General features: G+C 47.0%; 1 protein-coding gene across 1 annotated transcript in view; it reads right to left on the minus strand.

Annotated features, from left to right (window-relative positions):
• Window positions 1-650: 650 nt before the first annotated feature.
• Window positions 651-21,906, minus strand: part of LOC147009163 (uncharacterized) — a 110,032-nt gene continuing 88,776 nt past the window's right edge. Inside the window, exons 13-14 of the mRNA XM_085862991.1 lie at window positions 14,650-14,793; window positions 651-12,865 (exon numbers count right to left, since the gene is read on the minus strand). Coding sequence (XP_085719117.1) covers window positions 11,478-12,865; window positions 14,650-14,793 — 1,532 coding nt within the window. The 3' untranslated portion in view covers window positions 651-11,477. The remainder of the gene's footprint in view (window positions 12,866-14,649; window positions 14,794-21,906) is intronic.

Raw genomic sequence — 21,906 nt, forward strand, 5'->3', positions numbered from 1 at the left:
GAATTTAATCCCTCCTGGATTCTGTTTTTTTCCGGAGGTTCAAACAGGGGTAGAACACAATATATTACCTTCCCCCATGTATCCTCACTCTTTTTTTCTTTCTTTTTTTTTACACCCATTAACCCTTCACAACAAAACACTTTCAGCATGTTGTGTTTCCTTTCCTCCTCCATTCCTGTTCATTCATTTCCTTGATTGTGTCGCAGAAATGCCCCATTACCGACCTATCAATTCATACCCTCACTCCTCTTGCTCTTGCGTGAGCCTCATTATTGGAGAAATAAATCACCCCAAATATATATCCAGGAATGTAATTGCGATTGAAAAAAATAAAACACCACAATACAAATACTTTGAATCAACATAATAATGCAAAATGCAAAAAAACAATAACTCCGGTCAGAATCTGTGAGCCACATAAGTGTGACCAGAAGCGCCAGTCGACCCAACATCTCCTGAGCAAGCGTTCAGGCCAGTATGCCACGCTGCCGCCCGGTGGAGCTCCAGGTTCGAGCAATGCTCCCGCCGAGTCACCACGCGACCGTTAGTGATTTAATAAGGTGGAGCTTCCTTGTCGCATGATGATATTTGACTGTTGACATATCCAATAAACCTCCTGCTGCTGCTTTGGTTAACACAATGCACCACACTTACAGAAAACAAACAGTTTTATTTACACAATCACATATGTACATTAGCAATTGATTGAAATGCTCACTGCAAAGCAAACTAATTCACAGTCGTTTTGAGATTATAAAAATTGGGGAAATACCCATAGGCGTTCACCTGGAAGAACAATGATATTGAGGAGGAAGTCAATGTGGGACGGAATCAGCAAAATGTACAAACGAAACCAATGTCACAGCAAATACCGATTTTAGGGGTCAATCCCACCCATAAATCCACTCCCAACCCCAATTGTTTAAAAAGCGTGAACAAACTTTGGTACATCACGGGTGATGAAGGTGGTGGTCAAGTTTCATCAAAATTGTGTCGTTTTGGAGAAGAAAGGAAATACATATTTTGGGGGGCAATCCCCCCTTAGACACCGATTGTTTTTAAATGTCGTGAACAAACTTTGGTACATCATGGGTGAAGGTTGTGGTAAAATTTCATCGGAATTGCATGTGTTGTTTCTGAGAAGAAAGCAAGGACCTATTTTTTGGGGGGGGGGGGCAACCCTCATAGATCCCCTTAGGGCCTGATTTTTTTATTGCCATGAACAAACTTTGGTACATACAGGGTGATGAAGGTTATGGTATAGTTTCATTGAAATTGTGTGTGTAGTTTCTAAGAAGTTGCAAGTATTTGTGGATGGACGGACGATGAGCCATCCCACAAGCTGCCCAGAACTACCTTCCAGGTGAGCTTAAAAATAAACAATATTATGTACATGATGAAACTTGTTCAAAGAAGGACAATAATAAGTATCTTGGTTCGCGGGCACCAGCAGTGGCCACTATTTTTGTGGTGTCTGTATGTCAGTTGGGTGGTCGCTCGACGACCCTTATTCTCAGGTTTTCCGTCTGTCTGTATGCAATGGACAGCTCTGGAGGCCAGAGGAGTCAACCGATTTCGATGAAACTTGACAGGTAGGTTCATACCAGGGTCTATTTGTATGCTTTTGAGCACCGTTGCTATGGACGCCACCCATGCCTAGCATCGGGACTTTGAAATTTTGAAAAAATCCGAAAAACTATATTTTTTTCGAAAAACAAAAATCGGCTTCGGCGCTTTTATGCGCACTCGTGGGATTTTGTCAAATCACGAGTGCGCACTAGTGGGATTGACAACCTCTTTGTCAAAAATTTTCAGCCCGATCCGTCAAAAACTGTATGACCAGTATGCAATTATATTACTATATGCTTTCACCCCAATGTTTGCGTTGGGATTCCCTAACGTAGGGTTTGGGAATCGAACACAAATGATGAATGGACAGTTGCTCGTCATGTTCCTATATGGAACAACGAACAGGAAAAATGCCATCTGATGTGTTCTCTTATGTACATATTTCAAATTCGCCTTCGTCTAGCGACCACCCATGTCGCCTACCGGCTTGTCTGTCTGTTTGTGACTCTCTCCAGAGCATAGCTCCGTGACGTTTGATGTGATCTTGATGAAACTTGGACACAATCTAGATAGTTACGGTTGTGGAAATTCGCATTACACCAGAAAGGTCCTCAGGTGAGACATTTCGATAAGTCCATGTGTAGTTAGCCCCCACCCGTTGTTCAGAGGGACTATGTGTGATTCATCCAGGCTGCGACGCTTTGAGTGAGCCATTTTTCTTTCTCTATGGTTATTTTCGACCATTAAGCCACCAACAACGCAAACACCACCACCTTCGCCTTTACCTTCACAACTCCATCCCGCAAACATCGCTTCACCGCCATTCCCAAACGACGCCCACCAACCACCAAACCACCACAGAACACCCTCCACCACCTTCGCCTTTCTCCTTCACAACCATTCCCAGACACCACCAGTCAACACCAAACGTCGTGCTGTCCAGGAGCCGTTTGGTAGTTGGTGCCGAACGCGTCGAGCCGCGGGTCCAAATGCGAGAGGAATTCGGATCAGAAATGCTTCACGCCCATTTCTCCTCCGTCCAATGGGCAAGCGCGAGGCGGTTTGGCCCCGCCTCCAGGCGCGTGTATGTGAATTGCGTTTATGCAAATATGCGGATCAGGTTAGGTTCACGCCTCTTTTTGCCCGAACAATGGTTGACCAGGGGGGCGGCGTGGCCCTGCCTCCAATCACGTTCTGATCCTGGAATTTGCATATTGGCTTCTCCTGCCGCCTATAAAGACGCGAGCACAAGGCGGCTCGTGGTTGTTGCGTGTTGTTGTTGCGTGTTGGGTATTGCATGTTGGGTGTTGGGCTGGCTGGTCGAGTCCAAGTTGAGTGCGCGCGGTGGAGCTGCAGTCGGCTGGTCGGGACAAGGAAGCTCAGGTCCGAGTCAAGTGAGGACGGCGGTCGGCGACGAGGTTGCGGTGTGGGGGATCGCTCATCTCGTCGCGGGACCCAAGCCGGCCAGCCATTCCCCTCTCCCTGAGCATCAACGATTCCCCCCCCCCAATTCGCGCTGAGATAGTGCCGAGGGGGCCCCCATTCCTCCCCCACCCTAAACGTGGTGACAAAAAGACCGCTCGCACGGAGCACGCCAGAGAGGGCTCGCCGACCACGCCAGGGCACGGAGTCGGTGCGCAGCGGCGCGAACATTGCGGCTTGCCCGCCATCGCGTCACGAGGACGCGGGTAAGACCTCCCCGGTCTCGTGGACCTGGCCGATCCTCCAGGATCCACGTACATTTGGTCTAAGGGCCTATCTGCTTCCTTGCCTGTGAGGATGGCTTTCTTCCTTTGCTTTTTGCGTAAATGCTTGTGGTGGTGCCGTCTTTCAAGTAAAACTGCGTAAGTGTTGCCGTGTGTACGCGTATAGTCATTTTTAACTGTTTTTCTTACATTTGCTTTTTGTGCATTTTGTATGGCTGAATATACGTGCTTGCTTTGTGTCCGTGTGTCGCGTAATAAAATGCTTGCTTGTTGAACTGTTCCCGCTCTGCTTCGTTTCCTTTCTTTTTATTGACTCTCCATCCTGCATCACGTAAAGGATTGGCAGTGGGGTTTAGACACCCAATAAATAATCACGTCCGTCGAGGTCGGCGATAACCGCTCGGTTATCACTGTAGCACGGAACGGACCGCTTAAGCGGTTCATGTCCTAGGCTGACCTGTGGCGAGGTACGATCACCCGATTAACCATCCGCGTAGGTACTTAGGTAGGTCGAGTTTGGCGAACAACCCTATCCTACGCGGGTGGGCGATTGGCACAATTGTGGTGAGGTCGAAAGACCCACCCGTGACTGGCTCCGGGCGGTAGTTCCTGGAGGGTCACGACTGAATTGTCCATTCCGGTGGGCGAGGAGGCCGCGATTCGAGTTACGTGGCCGATTGCACACCAGCGGGCGCGAATTCGCAACACTGGTGTCAGCGAGCGGGAAACAAACTCTCCCGTCTCCAAGCTAAATTCACGGGAATCAGTTCAAGGGTGAGAGGAGTGACCCCCGATTCCCTCCAAATTACGAGCAATTTAAATTAAATCTCTTACGAGAAATAAGATGGCGTTTCAAGGTGAGCGGGTGCCGGCGGTATTAGAAATGGAGTTAGAATTAATAGAATCCATGGCCCAGGATGAAAGCCCCGAGCAGGAAATGTTTATTGTGCAGGAACAGTTTCCCCCCCAGCTGAACCCAGAGCCCGAAATGGACGCGGCAGCGGCCGCGGCGTATGACACCTCCCCTCCCCCTCTCCACCAAAACCCCCCCGATCCTCGCCGAATCGGCTCAGCCGAGTGCACTCGACATGGCCCAGCTCTTCGCCATGCTGGCAAAGATGAATATGAATGCGCAACAAATGAATGCGAAAATACAAAGCAAGTTGGATACGAATGCGCAATAAATGGATGCAAACACAAAGGCAATGAATGCGAACAAAAACAACGAAATATATGACATAAAAAACAAAATGGACAATAATGTGCAAATGCAGCAGGAAGAGATGCAGTGCATGGGTGCAGGCCTGCAGGATGGGCTGGACAAAGTAAAGGAGGGACAAAACCAAATAAAGGGGGAAATAACAAAGAACACGGGGGCAAAAGAAGAAATTAAAGAAATGCGGGCTGAGATGCAGCAAATAGGCTGTGGCCTGCAGGCAGGCATGATGGCATTGGTGAGCAGCGAAACGCGGACCGCGGGCGAAAAAATGGCGACGCCACGTGCTGGGGCGAACGAGCTGGGGGGGGAGTGCAACGGCTGTCAGGTCCGCGGTGGGGGCGGGTGAGAAAATAATCCGGGAGACGTGTAAGACGAGACATGAGGTAAAGAAGGTAATAGAAAAATTAAAAGAAAGCCAGGAGGAGACAAAAGAGGGATTGAAGGTCGTAACGGTGGAATGTGAGAAAAGACTTCAAGACATGACGAAGAGAGTTGATAAGCTGGGACGGGAGGTAAAAACGGAGACAGAGGAACTGAGAAGACGGTATGAAAACCACAAGGGCAAGACGGAAGAATAGTTAGAAGCCAAAGCAAGGTCGGAGTGTGCGGAGATGAGAAAATTAGAAAAGAAAACTTCTGAGTTACAGAAACACCAAAACAAAGAAACAGGATTATAAAACGAACTGAAGATGTTGAGTGAGGAAAGAACGAGAACGGAGAATGAAACGTGAAGGAACCATAGTGTACAGATCGAACAGCTGGAAGCAAAGGCCAGATTGCAGAATGAGGAACAAGGAATGAGACAGGAGAAAGAAATCAGGAGATTGAAGGACACAACGAGATTGGAGAGGGAAGAGCGAGAGGAACAATGGGACAGAAAACAAAAGGAACATGAAGCCGAGGTTGACCAATTGAAAGAAAAGGCAAGGCTGGAGTGTGAGGAGATAGACAAAGAACAGCGTATGAAACACAAAAGGGAAATTAACCAAATGAAGAAAACCATGAAACTGGAGAAGGAAGAACAGGAGAGGAAACAAGGAAGAGTAATGAGAGAGCAGCAAATGAAACGCAAAAAGGACATTAACCAAATGAAGCAAACCATGAAACTGGAGAAGGAAGGACAGGAGAGGAAACAAGGAAGAGTAGTGAGAGAATAGCGAATGAAACACAGTAAGGAAATGAGCCAATTGAAAGAAACGATGAGATTGGAAAATGAAGAGCAGGAGAAACAGTGGGAGAGAAAACAAAAACTATACGAGTTTGAAATTGAACAACTAAAACGGAGAGCAAGATTGGAGTCAACGGAGATTGAGGAGCTCCTCCGGAGGGAGAACGAACAGCTGATGGGGCTCAGAGAGGAAGAACGACTCAGATGGGAAGGAAAAAGGAGCCAGAAAGAAACAGAAAAAATTGGGAAGAGACTGCACGATAAGGACAAGGTTGGGGACGAGCACACACACATTGAGGTAGTGGAGGACCATGAAGGGGAGCTGGTGGACTGTTTAGGGACCCGGTGCGAGCCGCTGGATGGCCTCCTTTGGGAACGGAGGGAGACGCTATGCTCCCTTGAAGCGGATCTCGACCAGGTGGGTCCGGTCGAGCTTTGCGAGGTCGAGGGGGCGAGTGCTGTGAACGGGTGCACACGAAGCTTGGGGGGTATAGAGACCCCAGAACCCCTTGTGGTAGCGCGAGTCCCTGGTGTGATTGTCCCCGGCGTGAATGTCTCGGTGTGTGTGGTGAGAGGTGTGAGTGCGATCGCGTGTATGGGTGAAGCCCCGCATGTGCCAGAAACCCGTGTGTGAATGGTGTGTTTGCGAGTGTGCCGGAGTGCGTGCTTCCCAGCACGCCGTGTGTTCAAGGGGCACCGCAAGTGGAAGAGGCCGTGTATGTGAGTGAAACGGCCAGTATGAATGGAGCACCACGTGTGAGTGGAGCCGCGTGTGTGCAAGAAACGGCACACATGTGCGAACAGCCGTGTGGGAGTGAGGCACGGTGTGTAAGTGGGACACCGCGGGTGAGTGCCCCCATGTGTGTGAGTGGTATGGTGTGTGTGTGAGGGAAACGGCACGAGTGAGTGAGCAGCTGAGTGTAAGGAGAGGAACAGCGTGTGTGAGGTTGCTGTGTGCAAGGGAGATGTCGGTCAGCATGCGTGAGCATGCAGCCACGTCTCCCGGGGTGAGTGGAATGTCGTGGTGTGGGAGTCTCGTGACACGCGGGAGTTTGAGCGCGTGTCGAAAGGAGACGGAGACGACTGCGACAATTGAGAGACAAGGGCCGGGTAGCAGCCGTAGTTTCAAGGGGGACCGCGCCGGGTTTGCACCGCAGCGAGCGCGAGGTCCGTGCTGTGCAACGCACAAGGCCGCCACGTGCGCGCTTGCGGGAGTGAAGCCCGGTCCGGAAACGCCAGCGGTGGATGTTGCCGATCCAGCGGACGGACAAAGGTTAGGCAGGATTACGGATTTGGACCGGACGGGTTCTCCACGCGAGCGTGTGTTAAGCTCCAACGGGCAGAGCACATGTGTTCGCGTGGGGAACCCCTCGAGACGCGAGGCTTGTGTTTTTTTTATGCGCCGGGTGACGTCATGGCTGCGTGTATGGTTGGAATCCGGCAGGAGGGTGAATTCCTGCCGGATGGTACAGTCCAAGAGGGACGAGGGACGCGAACAGCTGCCATGACATCACGCCACAGGTGCGCGGCTGTGAATTGCCGCGCTGGTGCACAGGTTGCGAGTTGCCGCGCTGGTGCTGCGCAATAAAAAAAAATACAAAAGCAAGCCTCGCTTTCGGGTGAACAGGATTCCCGGGCATGGGGTGGAAGACCCCCCTGCCCGGGCACAGGATGGCACTAGCTCGGGGGAAGGGTTAGCTTAACTAGACCGGCTTCATGGGGCAGGGGTAAGTCCTCATGGAGTCCATGGAATAGATTAGTTCGAGGGATTGTAGTGAGATTTAGGTTGGGAAAATTGATTTTTGGATTTGGGGACAGTGACAGACTTTGGATGTGTAGAGGGGACGTAGCTTAGCTACGTAGTGTTAAAAGGAACGTGCTATCGTGTAAGGGACGACGTGGGAGCACGAGTTAGTTAGGGGATGTAGTGAGCAGGATGGCAGAGTTCAGCGATGGGTGAGTTGAGGAATGGAAAGTGTACATGTTGAGTGAGTGAGGCCAGCGAGCCTGTGTGTATGGAGCGAATGGGGAATGCATGGTGCGATGAGTGATTGGGGGGAGGAGTGATTCCCACCCAAGGGACCCTGGGGTCAGTGTAGAGTGAGTTAGTGGGTTAGTTAAATTGACAAAATGGAGGTCGTTTTGTTGTTGGTGGGAGTGTTGGCTCGAAACCCATTTGGAGGGGTGCAGGAGTCCTGTTGACGGGCTGGGAGCGTGGCTGCGGAAGGTGAGTATCGCTGAGTGGGTACCCCGGGCACCGGGCTAGTCGGCCGCGGTAGGCCAAGGGCCCATGGGGGCCGGGATAGTGTAGTGGGCACGGGTGCGCCCGCATGATGCGGGGGCCCGGGGCGCCATTTGCCGCGTGGGCAGTGCATTGGGCACGGGCACCCAGGGAAGGGCCCGGGGCGCTAGCCTGCCACGTGAGCGTTTCAGGGGAGTCGCCAGGGAGGGCACTCCCTGGTGTTTAGGGAGCTGGTAGGCTCGGAGGCAGTGTAGTGCCCGGGGGAACAATGATGATAAAAGGGGTTAGGGGACGATTTTGAGTGGGGAAGTAAAAGTGGAAAAAAACCAACAAAAAAATTAATTGGGGCTAAATTGGTTTTTACAAATTAAGGGAGTGGGTAGGTACAGTGACAGGCAAAGGCGATAGGTTGGGAGGGAGACGTTTAGGGAGGTCCGAGCCCACCTTCTGAGTGGCCAGCACCACCGCACTCCCTCCACTGACCTGCACTGCACAGCAAGAGGCCGGCCAACTTCATCGGCTGTTGTTTTGCTGCGAGGCCTGTACCGGCCGGATCGTCTGCAGCTGTTTTACTACAAGGCCTGTGCCGGTCAGCTTCACTGTCGGCTGCGGTTGCTACAGCGGCCTTGTTTTGCCATGCCTTGCCTGCCTGCCTTTGCCATGATCCATGCCTGCTGTCCTCGTTCATTTTGCCCCGTTCTGTTTTGCATTCCCCCCCCCCCTTGTTCATTACCATGTGCGCCAGGATCGTCGCGAAGCTGCAAGGACTGTCCTGTTGGCAGCTACAACACGGGCCTGCAGTGGCGGCCCGTGCGCCGGTTGACTTTTGTTTTTCTGCTTGCAGAGTCCACTGATCCTGGGCCATGGTTTAGTGTAAAATTTGTAAGGTTAAGGTGTTAAGATGTACTGTAAATATGAGTGCGCCCCCGGCATGTATGTGTTAGCGCCGGCAATTTTATTTAAGTCGTCCGTATGAGTGGGTTTGTTTAGTTAGTCACTCAGCCCTCAGGTTATTCATTTTGGGGACACGAATACACTGAATGTCGCACTCAGGGATCCGAAGGTAAAACGTACTAGGAGAGAACTACACATGATGGCACACGAGAATTTGACGACTCAGGACGAGTCTGTTAAAAGGGGAGCGGGTAGTGTTACGGTTGTGGAAATTCGCATTACACCAGAAAGGTCCTCAGGTGAGATATTTCGATAAGTCCATGTGTAGTTAGTCCCCACCCGTTGTTCAGAGGGACTCTGTGTGATTCATCCGGGCTGCGACGCTTTGAGTTAGCCATTTTTCTTTCTCTGGTTATTTTCAACCATTAAGCCGCCAACAAGGCAAACACCACCACCTTCGCCTTTACCTTCACAACTCCATCCCGCAAACATCGCTTCACCGCCATTCCCAAACGACGCCCGCCAACCACCAAACCACCACAGAAAACCCTCCACCACCTTCGCCTTTCTCCTTCACAACCATTCCCAGACACCACCAGTCAACACCAAACGTCGTGCTGTCCAGGAGCCGTTCGGTAGTTGGTGCCGAACGCGTCGAGCCGCGGGTCCAAATGCGAGAGGAATTCGGATCAGAAATGCTTCACGCCCATTTCTCCTCCTTCCAATGGGCGAGCGCGAGGCGGTTTGGCCCCGCCTCCAGGCGCATGTATGTGAATTCCTTTAATGCAAATATGCGGATCAGGGGAGGTTCACGCCCCTTTTTGCCCGACCAATGGCTGACCAGGGGGCTGACCAATGACTGACCAAGTCAACCCCACCTGGTATTAATTCAATGGACAAGTGGGATTTGAACTCAGCACCCGAAGATCCCAAGCCCACCACCCTAACCATTAAGCCAACACCAGGCATATCCATGGACCACCTTTCTAAAGAGCCTTTTCTAGCCATATAGGACTTTTCTCTATTTCATTGAAATCTCCCTCGGTGGGTGTCAGGAGGTGGAATAGGGTCTGTTCAGGATGAAAGATCTCCACCTTCTTTATAGAATCATATTGAGGGCAAAGTTCTGATGGTTTGCTCACATCACTGTATTCTGGACCGTTTGTAATTTCCTGGAACTTTGAAGACTTCATTCAGACGATACTTCACGACTTGGTTGTAGTCTCCATTTGGGTGTTTCAGATGAAAGGGAATCCTCTCAAATCTCAAAGGAGCAATCTTCTGATTATCCAGGAACACCTCTTGAAGAACAAGTTGTGAAGTATTCTTTCTCTCAAAGTTTTCTTCCAAGGGTTATTTTTCAGGATCATCACTGAACCCCAGACAGCCTCCAATTGTAGTTCATTTGTCGTAATATTCCCTGGGATGGTTTTATGATCTCTTTGAGGTTCTTCTTTGTTACTCCCACGAGTCCAACTATGTCGGCGCACTTCAGCTTCCACATTCTCTTGACTTCATTTTTGAGATCCTTGCACTTGGCCATATTCCTGATTTCTATGTTATTCCGACCAAAGTCGCTCAGTAATGACACTTCGATAAGCAATGCCATGTTATCCTTTTTTCGATGAGTTTTTTTTTTTTGAATTAGTGCTGTTTTTAAATGTTTTTCTTTTTGTGTTTTCCTTTTTGTCTGCAGGTACTCTGGCTGGCAAAAATTCTTTTTTTATGTTCACATTTGATGGGATGGTCAGGTCGTATACAAGCACCCCATCCTTGTTTTCAACAATCGCTTTTGGTTCATGCTTCCACTATTTTTGGATTATCTGGAATTTAAATTCCAGATAAGATATTGTTGTCGCACACCGTCCATCCATCGGTCTCCTTTTTCAACTTCTCCGGCCAAAACGCTGGGCCGATCCAGCTGAAATTCGGGAGCAACGTTCCTCTCCTAAGTAGTAACAGGGATTGCAAACCTCGTTCCAGTCCCGTGACTTTAAGTGGGTCAAAATGGCTGACAGTAAATTTCTTCAAAAATCTTCTTCTCCAGACCCACCAGCACGAATGCTACCATATTTGCGTTACAACATTAGGCCAGAGTAGGGATATTAAATTGCGGAGGTCATGGCGATCACGTGACCGGAAGTGTGTCAAAATGGCTGACAGTCAATTTTGGGGAAAATCACATAAATTCCTTCAAAAAATTTATTTTCCAGACGCACCAGTCAGAATGTTTACCAAATTAGGACACTGTCCTGATGTTAAATTGTGGAGGCCCTGCTGATCACCTGACCGGAAGTGTGCCAAAATGGCCGACAGTCAATTTTGGGGAAAAATTGCATAAATTCCTTCAGAAATCTTCTTCTCCAGACCCACCAGTCAGAATGCTACCAAATTTGGGTTACAACATTAGGCCAGGGACCAGGTAAGCCTCAGGTTCAGTGGTCCTATTTTTCTAAGAACAGGATATTAAAACATTTGCAGTTGAGACAATGGACTACACTATAGACATTCTAGTACCTTTGTGTGTTCACCTGCTCTGACATGAATTTTTTTTTTACATCCCAAGACAAGATAATGGTGCTTTCCATTTCTACCTTCAGAACCTGCACTTGTCCAATTGACTCAATTCTGCAGTCTTCTTAAAGCAATTGGTATAATGTCATTGGTCTTGAACATTTATTATGACTCATTCTCAATCCCAGTATGGTTCTCCACTGCATGTATTTTTTGATGTTGAGATAAATGTGACGAAAGAGCAAAACCCTTGTTGCAGTGAGAACATATGTAGGGCTTCTCTCCGGTGTGTATTATTTGATGTCGCTTCAACTTGGAGAGAAGAATAAAACCCTTGTTGCATTCAGAGCACTGGTAGGGCTTTTCTCCTGTATGAACGTTTTCGTGAGAATGTAAGGTTGATGAAGAAGCAAAGTTCTTGTTGCACACAGAACAATGAAAGGGTTTCTCTCCGGTGTGAATTCTGTGATGTTCACGTAAATGTGATGACTGATTAAATGACTTGCCGCATTGTGAACACTTGTAAGGTTTCTCGCCCGTGTGGATTCTGTTATGTCGACGCAAAGTTGATGAGTGAATGAATGCCTTGTCGCATTGTGAACACTTGTAGGGTCTCTCCCCCGTGTGTATTTTTTTATGTACACATAAATACGAAGTAGATGCAAATCCCTTTGAGCACACAAGACACTTGTAAGGTTTCTCTCCCGTGTGGATTATGCAATGTTTACGTAAATTTGATGACTGAATAAATGCCTTACCACATTGTGAGCACTCGTAGGGTTTCTCTCCTGTGTGTATTCTTCGATGTATTTTCAACTCCTTGGTGGTGGTAAAATCCTTGTTGCAAACAGAACACTTGAAAGGTTTCTCTCCCGTGTGGACTCTATTATGTATTTTCAAATACTTGTTCGTGGTAAAATCCTTACTGCAAACAGAACACTTGAATGGCTTCTCTCCTGTGTGGACTCTATTATGTATTTTCAAATACTTGTTCGTGGTAAAGTCCTTATTGCAAACAGAACACTTGAATGGCTTTTCTCCTGTGTGGATTCTTTTATGTATTTTCAAATACTTGTTAATGGTAAATTCCTTATTGCAAACAGAACACTTGAAAGGTTTCTCTCCTGTGTGGATTCTTTTATGTATTTTCAAATACTTGGTCGTGGTAAAATCCTTATTGCAAACAGAACACTTGAGTGGATTCTTCTTCTCTCCTACGTGTGTTTTTTGATGTAAATATAAAGACGATGAAGAAGTCAATGTCTTGGTACACACAGTACACTTATATGGCATCTCACGTTTGTGTATTCTTTGACATCTCTTTAAAGATGTTAATGAGCTATACGTTTCCATGCAAACAGAACACTTGTGCGGCTTCTCGTTCCTTTGAGTTTTCTTGAATGTGGTAATAACATTGTTGTTCTTGGTTCGTACACGGCTGCATTCGTCGACTTCCTCATGAGAAGTCTGTGTCATGTTCTGATTGCAAGAAACTTCTGTGTCAAACAACTGGGAACTTGTCTTGGAACAAGAAACCATTTTTATTTGATTATCTGCAAAGACAATTTAGAAAGACATCAACAAATGACTATTGCTGTGAAACATTCAACAACAACAAAAAAAATTCATAATGTACTCTATTTTGATTAAAATTGGTCCTTTCGCTGTACTCATCTCCCACAATGCAGAAGCTACATATGAAGCATTCCATAAATGGCGCAAAATTACAACTTTCCCAAGAACTTCCTTGGTTGTTTTATCGATGTGCTTTTGCTGGTGGACATGAAAGACAAATAACATGATTCATGATTTCCCTCACAAGGACCAAGTTTGTCCCTCAGTTTGATTGGCTACTACCGCGAATGCTTCCAGCGCCTCACCGACATAACCATGTTGAATAAAGCTGAGCATCTGCATGCAGCAAAGATATGCATGCAGATGCTCAGCCTTATTTGATGGAAGGTTGTCTCAACTCTTTGCTGAGGACTCCACCCTCTGCCATACCATCTCTCATCACTCTGACCAGCACGGAGCAGCCTCTTCACTCTCTGCAGACCTAGATAAAATCACAAGCTGGCCAAACACTCAGAACATGTCTTTCAATCCTGACAAATCTCACTCTCTCAATGTTTCTCCAAAAGGACCGTCTGAAAACCTCCCCCATCTACTTTCTCAACAATCCCCTTGAATAAGTCCTTTCATTCAAGCTTTTGGATCTCACGATCTGCCACAATCTTTCCTGGGAAAGCCACATCTCCAAGCTGGCCTTCAAAGCCAGTCGACGACTGGGCATCCAACATCATGCAAAGTCATTCCTTCACACACCTGAGCTCCTAACCACTTACAAAGCTTTCATCTGCAACCTGATGGAGTACTGCTCTCCCCTCTGCAGTGGTGCTCCGACCTCACACTGAGCTCGGCTTCACGCTATGGAAACCAAGGCTTTTACTTTTAGGATCATTGGTACAGTATCTCCGGCGATGAAGCCGAGTATTTGGGTCTCTCACCGAGGCAGTTCAGTGGTCTTTCTGTCTTCTCCAGTCTCCTCTCTGGCCTTGCCACCCCCCGCTCTGTCTGTGCTCTGTTCCCCCTATAATTCTGTGGGGTATTCAAGGTCTGCTAAAAAAAAACCTTCTGGTAAAACTGCCAAAATAAAGAATCACTGCTCACCTTCACCCTTTCGTTCCTCTTTTTCCCCACCTCTGCAGGGGGAATGTTGGTTCTACTATGTATATAATGTTGGTTCTTTTCTGTTCATTTCAAATTATATTACTGCGCCCCCTTTGGTGATTAATAGAGGACATGGATGTGTCCCCCCACAGGGGGAATACCCTCTCGTGAGCAGGCTCTTGCTGCCCCTATGGTTGGCAGTGAGTGCCCCGGAAGCAGCGGGGGAAAGAGTAGCACTTGTATATGTGGAAGAATTGCGTTATTCAGCTGGTGAGTCACCCAGATAGCTCAGATGGCAGAGCACTGGTACAGTTTGCGAGAGAACTTGGGTTCATTTCCCGGTCTGGACCCGTAATTTTTCCACAAAATATTTATAATTAAGTTTTAATAACTTCTGACGGTGTGGATTGATGAAGCAATCTAAAACCTTCAGCATCAGGTTCCTGCTCATCGCCAAGTTACAAACACAAACACAAGGTACATCAAAGTGTGCTTGGTACTTTAAGTACAACACAGTAATATCCTTGGTACATGACCAAGCTTGAGTAGGTGCACATTGTATAAGCAGATGCATCCTTCGACATGATGGAGAACTTAAGCATTTCATCGTTAAGCGAACCAAACAAGTAAGAGCAGTGCCGTGTATTCTGTGCACGGCTCTGCTTACGTTCAAGCAGCTGAGGAGCATTTTTCTGCTCCCTGGGAGGAAAATCACAAGGTTCCTGCTTTACACACTCATTGCTCAAAGCATCCTGGGAATTCTGGGGCAAGTTACTTTTTAAAATTTCCATCTTCACTGGATGAACTTTACCTGCAAACAAAGTGAACTCATGTCATTTCAGGAAAGATAGAAAATGAAAACAATTTAAAACAAAAAAAGATTTTGAAATGAAACCATCAAACCAACAACAAAATAAACAAGAAAATAACAAGTTTGCATATTAAAATGTTTTGCCGAAATCAGATCGATTAACTTTCAGATGGCACCCCACGAAGACCGAGAATCCTGCGGAGGGAATCCCGATTCAATGAATTAAATGCTTTGCAGAGATTAACATAGGCTGTGATCAGCACCTACATGCGAGCAGCCCAAATATCTTGACGTTTTATCGTGTGGAACATATTTGGTATGTTATCGAGTTGGGTATTAAAGTTGCTTCATGGCCTTTCGGCATGTCCAACAACAACTCAAGAGCGAGAGAAAAAAGCGGAGGAAAAAAAAGGGAGAGGAAAAAGAGAGAGGAAAAAGAGAGAGAGAGGAAAAAGAGAGAGGAAAAAGAGAGAGAGAGGAGAGAAGAAGAAGAAGAGAGAGAAGAAGAAGAGAGGAGAGAAGAAGAGAGAGGAGAGAAGAGAAGAAGAGAGGAGAGAAGAGAAGAAGAGAGGAGAGAAGAGAAGAAGGGAGGAGAGAGGAGAAGAAGGGAGGAGAGAAGAGAAGAAGAAGAGAGGAGAGAAGAGAAGAAGAGAGAGGAGAGAAGAAGAGAGAGGAGAGAAGAAGAGAGAGAAGAGAAGAAGGGAGGAGAGAGGAGAAGAAGAGAGGAGAGAGAAGAAGAAGAGAGGAGAGAGAAGAAGAAGAGAGGAGAGAGAAGAAGAAGAGAAGAAAAGAGAAGAGGAGAGAAGAAGAAGACAAGAGAAGAGAGGAGAAGAAGAAGAGAGAGAAGAGAGAAGAAGAGAAGAAGAGAGAAGAAGAAGAAGAAGAAGAGAGAAGAAAGAGAAGAGAGAAGAAGAAGAGAAGAAAGAGAGAAGAAGAAGAAAGAGAGAAAGAGAGAAGAGAGAGAAGAAGAAGAAGAAGAAAGAGAGAAAGAGAGAAGAAGAAGAAGAAAGAGAGAACGAGAGAGAAGGAGAGGAGGAGAGAAGAAAGAGAGAAAGAGAGAAGAAGAAGAAGAAGAAGAAAGAGAGAAAGAGAGAAGAAGAAGAAGAAGAAAGAGAGAAAGAGAGAAGAAGAAGAGAGAAGAAGAAGAAGAAAGAAAGAGAGAGAAGAAGAAGAAGAAGAAGAAGAAGAAAGAAAGAGAGAGAAGAAGAAGAAGAAGAAGAAGAAGAAAGAAAGAGAAGAAGAAGAAGAAGAAGAAGAAGAAAGAAAGAGGAAGAAGAAGAAGAAGAAGAGAGAAAGAGAGAAGAAGAAGAAGAAGAAGAAGAAAGAGAGAAAGAGAGAAGAAGAAGAAGAAGAAGAAGAAGAAAGAGAGAAGAAGAAGAAGAAGAAGAAGAAGAAAGAGAGAAAGAGAGAAGAAGAAGAAGAAGAAGAAGAAAGAGAGAAAGAGAGAAGAAGAAGAAGAAGAAGAAGAAGAAAGAGAAGAAAGAGAGAAGAAGAAGAAGAAGAAGAAGAGAGAGAGAAAGAGAGAAGAAGAAGAGAGGAGAGGAGAGGAGAAGAAGAAGAAGAGGAAGAAGAAGAAAGAGAGAAGAAGAAGAAGAAGAAGAAGAAGAAAGAGAGAAAGAGAGAAGAAGAAGAAGAAGAAGAAGAAAGAGAGAAAGAGAGAAGAAGAAGAAGAAGAAGAAAGAGAGAAAGAGAGAAGAAGAAGAAGAAGAAAGAGAGAAAGAGAGAAGAAGAAGAAGAAGAAGAAGAAGAAGAAGAAGAAGAAAAGAAGAGAAGAAGAAGAAGAAGAGAAGAAGAGAAGAAGAAGAAGAAAGAGAGAAGAAGAAGAAGAAAGAGAGAAGAAGAAGAAGAAAGAGAGAAGAAGAAGAAGAAAGAGAGAAGAAAGAAAGAAAGAAAGAGAGAAGAAGAAGAAGAAAGAAAGAGAGAAAGAGAGAAAGAGAGAAGAAGAAGAAAGAAAGAGAGAAAGAGAGAAAGAGAGAAGAAGAAGAAGAAAGAGAGAAAGAGAGAAGAAGAAGAAGAAGAAAGAGAGAAAGAGAGAAGAAGAAGAAGAAGAGAGAAAGAGAAAGAGACAGAAGAAGAAGAAAGAGAGAAAGAGAGAAGAAGAAGAAGAAAGAGAGAAAGAGAGAAGAAGAAGAAGAAGAAAGAGAGAAAGAGAGAAGAAGAAGAAGAAGAAGAAAGAGAGAAAGAGAGAAGAAGAAGAATAAAGAGAGAAAGAGAGAAGAAGAAGAAGAAAGAGAAAGAGAGAAGAAGAAGAATAAAGAGAGAAAGAGAGAAGAAGAAGAAGAAGAAAGAGAGAGAAGAAGAAGAGAGAGAAGAAGAAGAAGAAGAAAGAGAGAAAGAGAGAAAGAGAGAAAGAGAGAAAGAGAGAAAGAGAGAAAGAGAGAAAGAGATATTCCATACAATGTCCAATCATCAATATCTGTCAATTGGACAAGCAAAATGTTGTTGTGGTTCAGACCTTTGTCTTGAAAGAATTCATACGAACTCAGACTTAACTTTGTCTTTCACTTTCACAATAAAATGTGAAACAACAATGTCTCAGTAAAACTAACCAATGGTATGACTGAATCAAAAGACTTTTATAATAATCTCAAGAAAAACGTTAAAAATGAGATAAAACAAAAAACTCGAGAGGTGCTCATGGGAGCACAAACCCCATTTTTTAAGTGATTCTTCACCATTGAGAGATTGATAGAGCCAAAAACAATATATAGTGTTGCGGACCCAGGGTCGGGGACGAAGAAGACCACGAGGAGTGAGTTTCCTCGGGTTCCCACCAAACTCTCCAAAATCACAGGTTGTCGCACACGAATAACTTTGTGACGTGGCGGGTCGCTAATTAACCGTGAATGCCAATAACTCGACCAGGTGACTTCGGGTCCTCTGTCTAATGAATACCGTTTACCTCAAGGTCATATGATCCAATTATTGGGGGACACGCCCTTGTTATGCGCTTGCTCAAACCGGATCACCTTACCAGATCAGATTCATCCGTGCGGGACTGCCAAGCACGTAACAGCTTAGAAACAGATCGTTGGGGAATAACATCCTGACTAAACTTGAGTGCGAACCATGCTGGACAAATGGAGGAAAAGACGAAAACGAGCTGGGAACATTTCTATACAATGCATTTACTTATAATGGTGAGGAAAAGTATGTGGAACATTGAATTGGGTTTATTTATATGTACAGCAAGGGATATCAAGGAATTTGTGGGGTGCAGCAATAGGTAAGCAATCTTAAAAGAAGACACAGAGCAGACTTATCCCATTATAACTTCTACAATCTTAACTCAAACTAGGACAGGAAGCACACGCACACACGCGCGCACGCACACGCACGCACGCGCACAGGATTAGATATAGCCCAGAGAGAAAGAGAGCAGATGAGGATAAACGGACTCCCAATACCTGGCGTGGTCGGCAGAACAACGCAACACAGAACGCTTCGGGAGAGGTCGGTGGGAGGAATACTAGTGGGTCTTTGGTGTGGGAGTGGAAGGTGTGGTGTAGTGCAATGTGGGGGGGTGCAATGTTGTGACAAAGGAAAATGGGATTGCGAGTCAGAAATGATGCTCTTTGTGCGTCCAAGGAAGACGGGATAGAGAGGTGGATAGAGAGAGAGGAGATGTGATGCGTGAGGCGAAAGATCCTTAACCTAGCAGTGTATAGGTCTTTTTGTGTAGCATGTATCTCCATAGGACGCTCTGCCCGAGCGTTCACACTGCGAGATGTGGCGCGTTATCTCCTGCTTAATCACTTTGCCGGGGCTCATGGCAGCGTGCGCTCCGCACCGGTCCATCTGGCTGCACGGGGGTGTCAGAACATTAACAGCACGGCAAGGAGTCTCAGGAGTCGCCCCGGATCAGGCTCTCAAGAAGAAGCACATCCTGGCAATTACACACCAAGAGTGGGACAGCGAGTGAAGAGCCAGCGAAAAAGAGGCGAAGAAAAGCGGGCAACAAAGAGCAGCCAGTGAAGAGAAGAAAGCGAACGGTTCCGCGCTTGCCTTTCATAAGCCCCGGGCGAAGGGTCGGGTAATGACCCGAAAGCGACGCGCTGTAACCCAAATCCTGCTTCTCCATTGGGCCACAGTGGCCATAGCCACGCCCTGCCAGGCTCTGGGGTCGGAAACTGTCTCAGTTGCCCATCCGCTTCGGCATGGGTCGAAGCTCCTGACTCAACATAGGGCATATGCTCCCTGAGCCAGCACCCCGGCCCTGAACATGCTCCGAGTGCAGTCTGAATGTCGAATAGCAACGGACTTTCCCTGCCACCCACAGGCCCCCCTAATGAGCCAAAATGCACACCCGGGCCCCTTACCAAACTCCCGGATCGCCCTTCTTGCGATCCCTCCTCCCTGTCTTGCCGTGGTCTGGCGACTGGATGAGGGTCGTATCAATTCTGCTCACCCGGGCCATCTGCGGTGAGATGCGGTCGAGCTATTCACGTTTGTTGCTCAGCCCAGCATTGCGCGGTGCCAAGGACATCCCAAGTCGTGCAATACTCCTCTATATCGTGGCGAATTATAGCGACACAGGGGTACGAGGGGGTGCAGGAATATTTTTCCTGTGTGCGGGAGGCGTTTGTGGTCGAAGTGGTGAGGTGTGAAGTGTAAGATGCCGGTTGGAAATTGGCGTACAGATTTGAATGAAATAATGGCGCGCGATACCCGTGCGCGGGTTGTGTCGTGTGTAGTGGAGGGAGTGTGGTGGTTGCAAGCCACGGGAGCATCATGGTGTGCTTATTATCAATCACATATTAAATGGCATATGTGCTTGCTTGTTTTGTACCATGGCTAAAAGGAAAGGGTTGGAGTAGAAATCAGAATATGATATGGAGACAGTTAACAGACCTAACTATGAGACCCACACAACGCACTTCGACCCATTAACCCACTAGACATGAGGGGAGGTCTAACTGCATGAAGACAAATTAAATAACTGCCTGGGGATCACTGTATGTTGTGTGCCATTGCCTCAGAGGCATGCGATTTTGCAGAACCACAACAATGGCATGATATTTACCTGCGCCACCAAAGGTGAAAGAGGTTATGTTTTCACCCCTTTCTGTCACTCCGTTTGTGTACAGGAAATCTCAAAAAGATGTGGACAGATCCGGATAAAACTTCGTGAGCAGGATCGGTGTGACAAGGACGAATTGATTCGATTTTGGTGAAGATCCGATCTGGATACAAGAATTATTTAATTTTTAAAGTGATTCTTCACCATTGAGAGATCGGGCCCAAAACGATATAGCACAACTGTATAGCATGATATTTAAAAATGTAATGGGCTCGATATGTTCTCGTGGATCAGGTATTATGTGATGGAGATATGCGCTCCACCGAGTGCCCTTCTAGTTATTAACAGTTTCTTTTTGGGGATTTTGTTAAAATAGACAAACAGAATTGAAGAGACGGGCCAACACTGCATCTCCACAGAGCCAATCATGACATCATGGACGATGTTGTATATAAATTCTGAAGGTACGGTAAAACCCTCAAATTACCTCCGCAACCAAAGGTAGATGGAGGTTGTGTTTTCACCCGTTTGTTTGTCTGTCTGTATTTGTGAGCAGAATATACAAAGTTATGAGGTACGCACACTCTATTTGTGAGCAGGATACACAAAAACGGGATGGCCGAGAGTTATGCACACTCGCTTCTAAGCTGTCTCACCAATCCTGACCCAGCCATCATTTATCATCCCAGTGTTTCACAGGCAAGGTGATTCATCAACGTGTGTGCCATTCCTCAGATGGACGTTATGTTGGCAGATGGGATGCCCAGTTTTAGTTGGTGGATGTTAAAGATCCCACAGTGTCCTTCATGGAGAGTAGGCGAGCTATCGCCGGCACCATGAACAAATTCCAATTTCCTGCCAAACTACTGTTCGGAAGGTAATGGTAAACCACCCAGTAGCACTCCAACCAAGAAATTGCTTTGGCAGCACCAATGCTCTGCAACAGAGTACAGTACATTATAATAAGAATCAGAGAAACACGAATGTAGGAATAAACAAGTCTGGAGACAGCGATGGTTCACGAGCAATGTACACGGTTCGCATTTTTTATTTTTTGACCTTCGAGGGGACGCCACGGGAAAACTGGTGGGAATCGGGAAAAACGTAAATGATGAAAGTTGTAGTACTCGAAGAGCACTACTTGCATACCAACTTTCATTCGAAACAGTTGAAAACCCTAAGAGCTCGATGCCCAATTTATTGATTTTTTTGACATTTTCTAAGTTTGTGACCTTGTGACCTTGACCTTGGAATGAAAATGAAAAATCGAGATCCGTGGGGCTATGCAGGTGCCATTGGGCTAACCAAATACCGAAACCCCTGCCAGATTCGACAAACCCCCACGGAGAAGATGTAACTTGAAACCGGCTTCCCCCGAAAAACACATGTTTTTTGTGCGTGGCTCCACCCATAATGGGCGCAGCACGCCCATTCTCAGGAAAACACAACTAGATCATGATATTGTTACGGCTGTGGAAATTCGCAAACCACCATCCAGGTCCCGTAGGTGAGGTATCTCTTAAGTACATGTGTAGTTAGCCCCAAACCCGTTGTTTAGAGGGAATAAATGTGATTCATTCGGGCTGCGACGCTTTGAGTCAGTCGTTTTTCTTTTTCTATCTTTTATTTCAAATAAAAACCAACGAGGACGCTCGGTGGCTTTTCGCGCCATTCTTCTCCGCGCTTGGTTCGAGGGAGGAGAAGCGAGGGGAGGGCAGCTGGCGCCCGATTGGTGGATGCGCGGTGTGACGCGGCCAGGGAGGAGGAACGCCCCTCTTCGAGACCTTTCTCGAAGCGCCTCGAAGGGGGGGTGGAGCAAAGAACGGGGCGGAGCAACAGGGCGGAGCTCCGGGATATAAAAGTCGGAGACGGGCGAAGCAGTTTTGTGGATGCTCTTGCTCGGTGGATATTCTTGCTTCGTGATTGCTCTCGCTCTCGTCTTCCGGCTCGCACGTCCTGGTGGCCGCTGGCCTGGTCTTTTGTGGGGCAGTTGCAAGACCCCGCTGGCGGGAAGGAGCGTCCGCCATTCACCTCTCCCGACTTCAGGCATCCACGTTTCCTCCCCCCCCTCCCCATCCGCGCTGGGATAGCGC

This window comes from Eptatretus burgeri, chromosome 17 (genome assembly GCF_056783735.1).
Source record: "Eptatretus burgeri isolate ZD-2024b chromosome 17, Ebu_testis_v1, whole genome shotgun sequence".
NCBI lineage: Eukaryota > Metazoa > Chordata > Myxini > Myxiniformes > Myxinidae > Eptatretus > Eptatretus burgeri.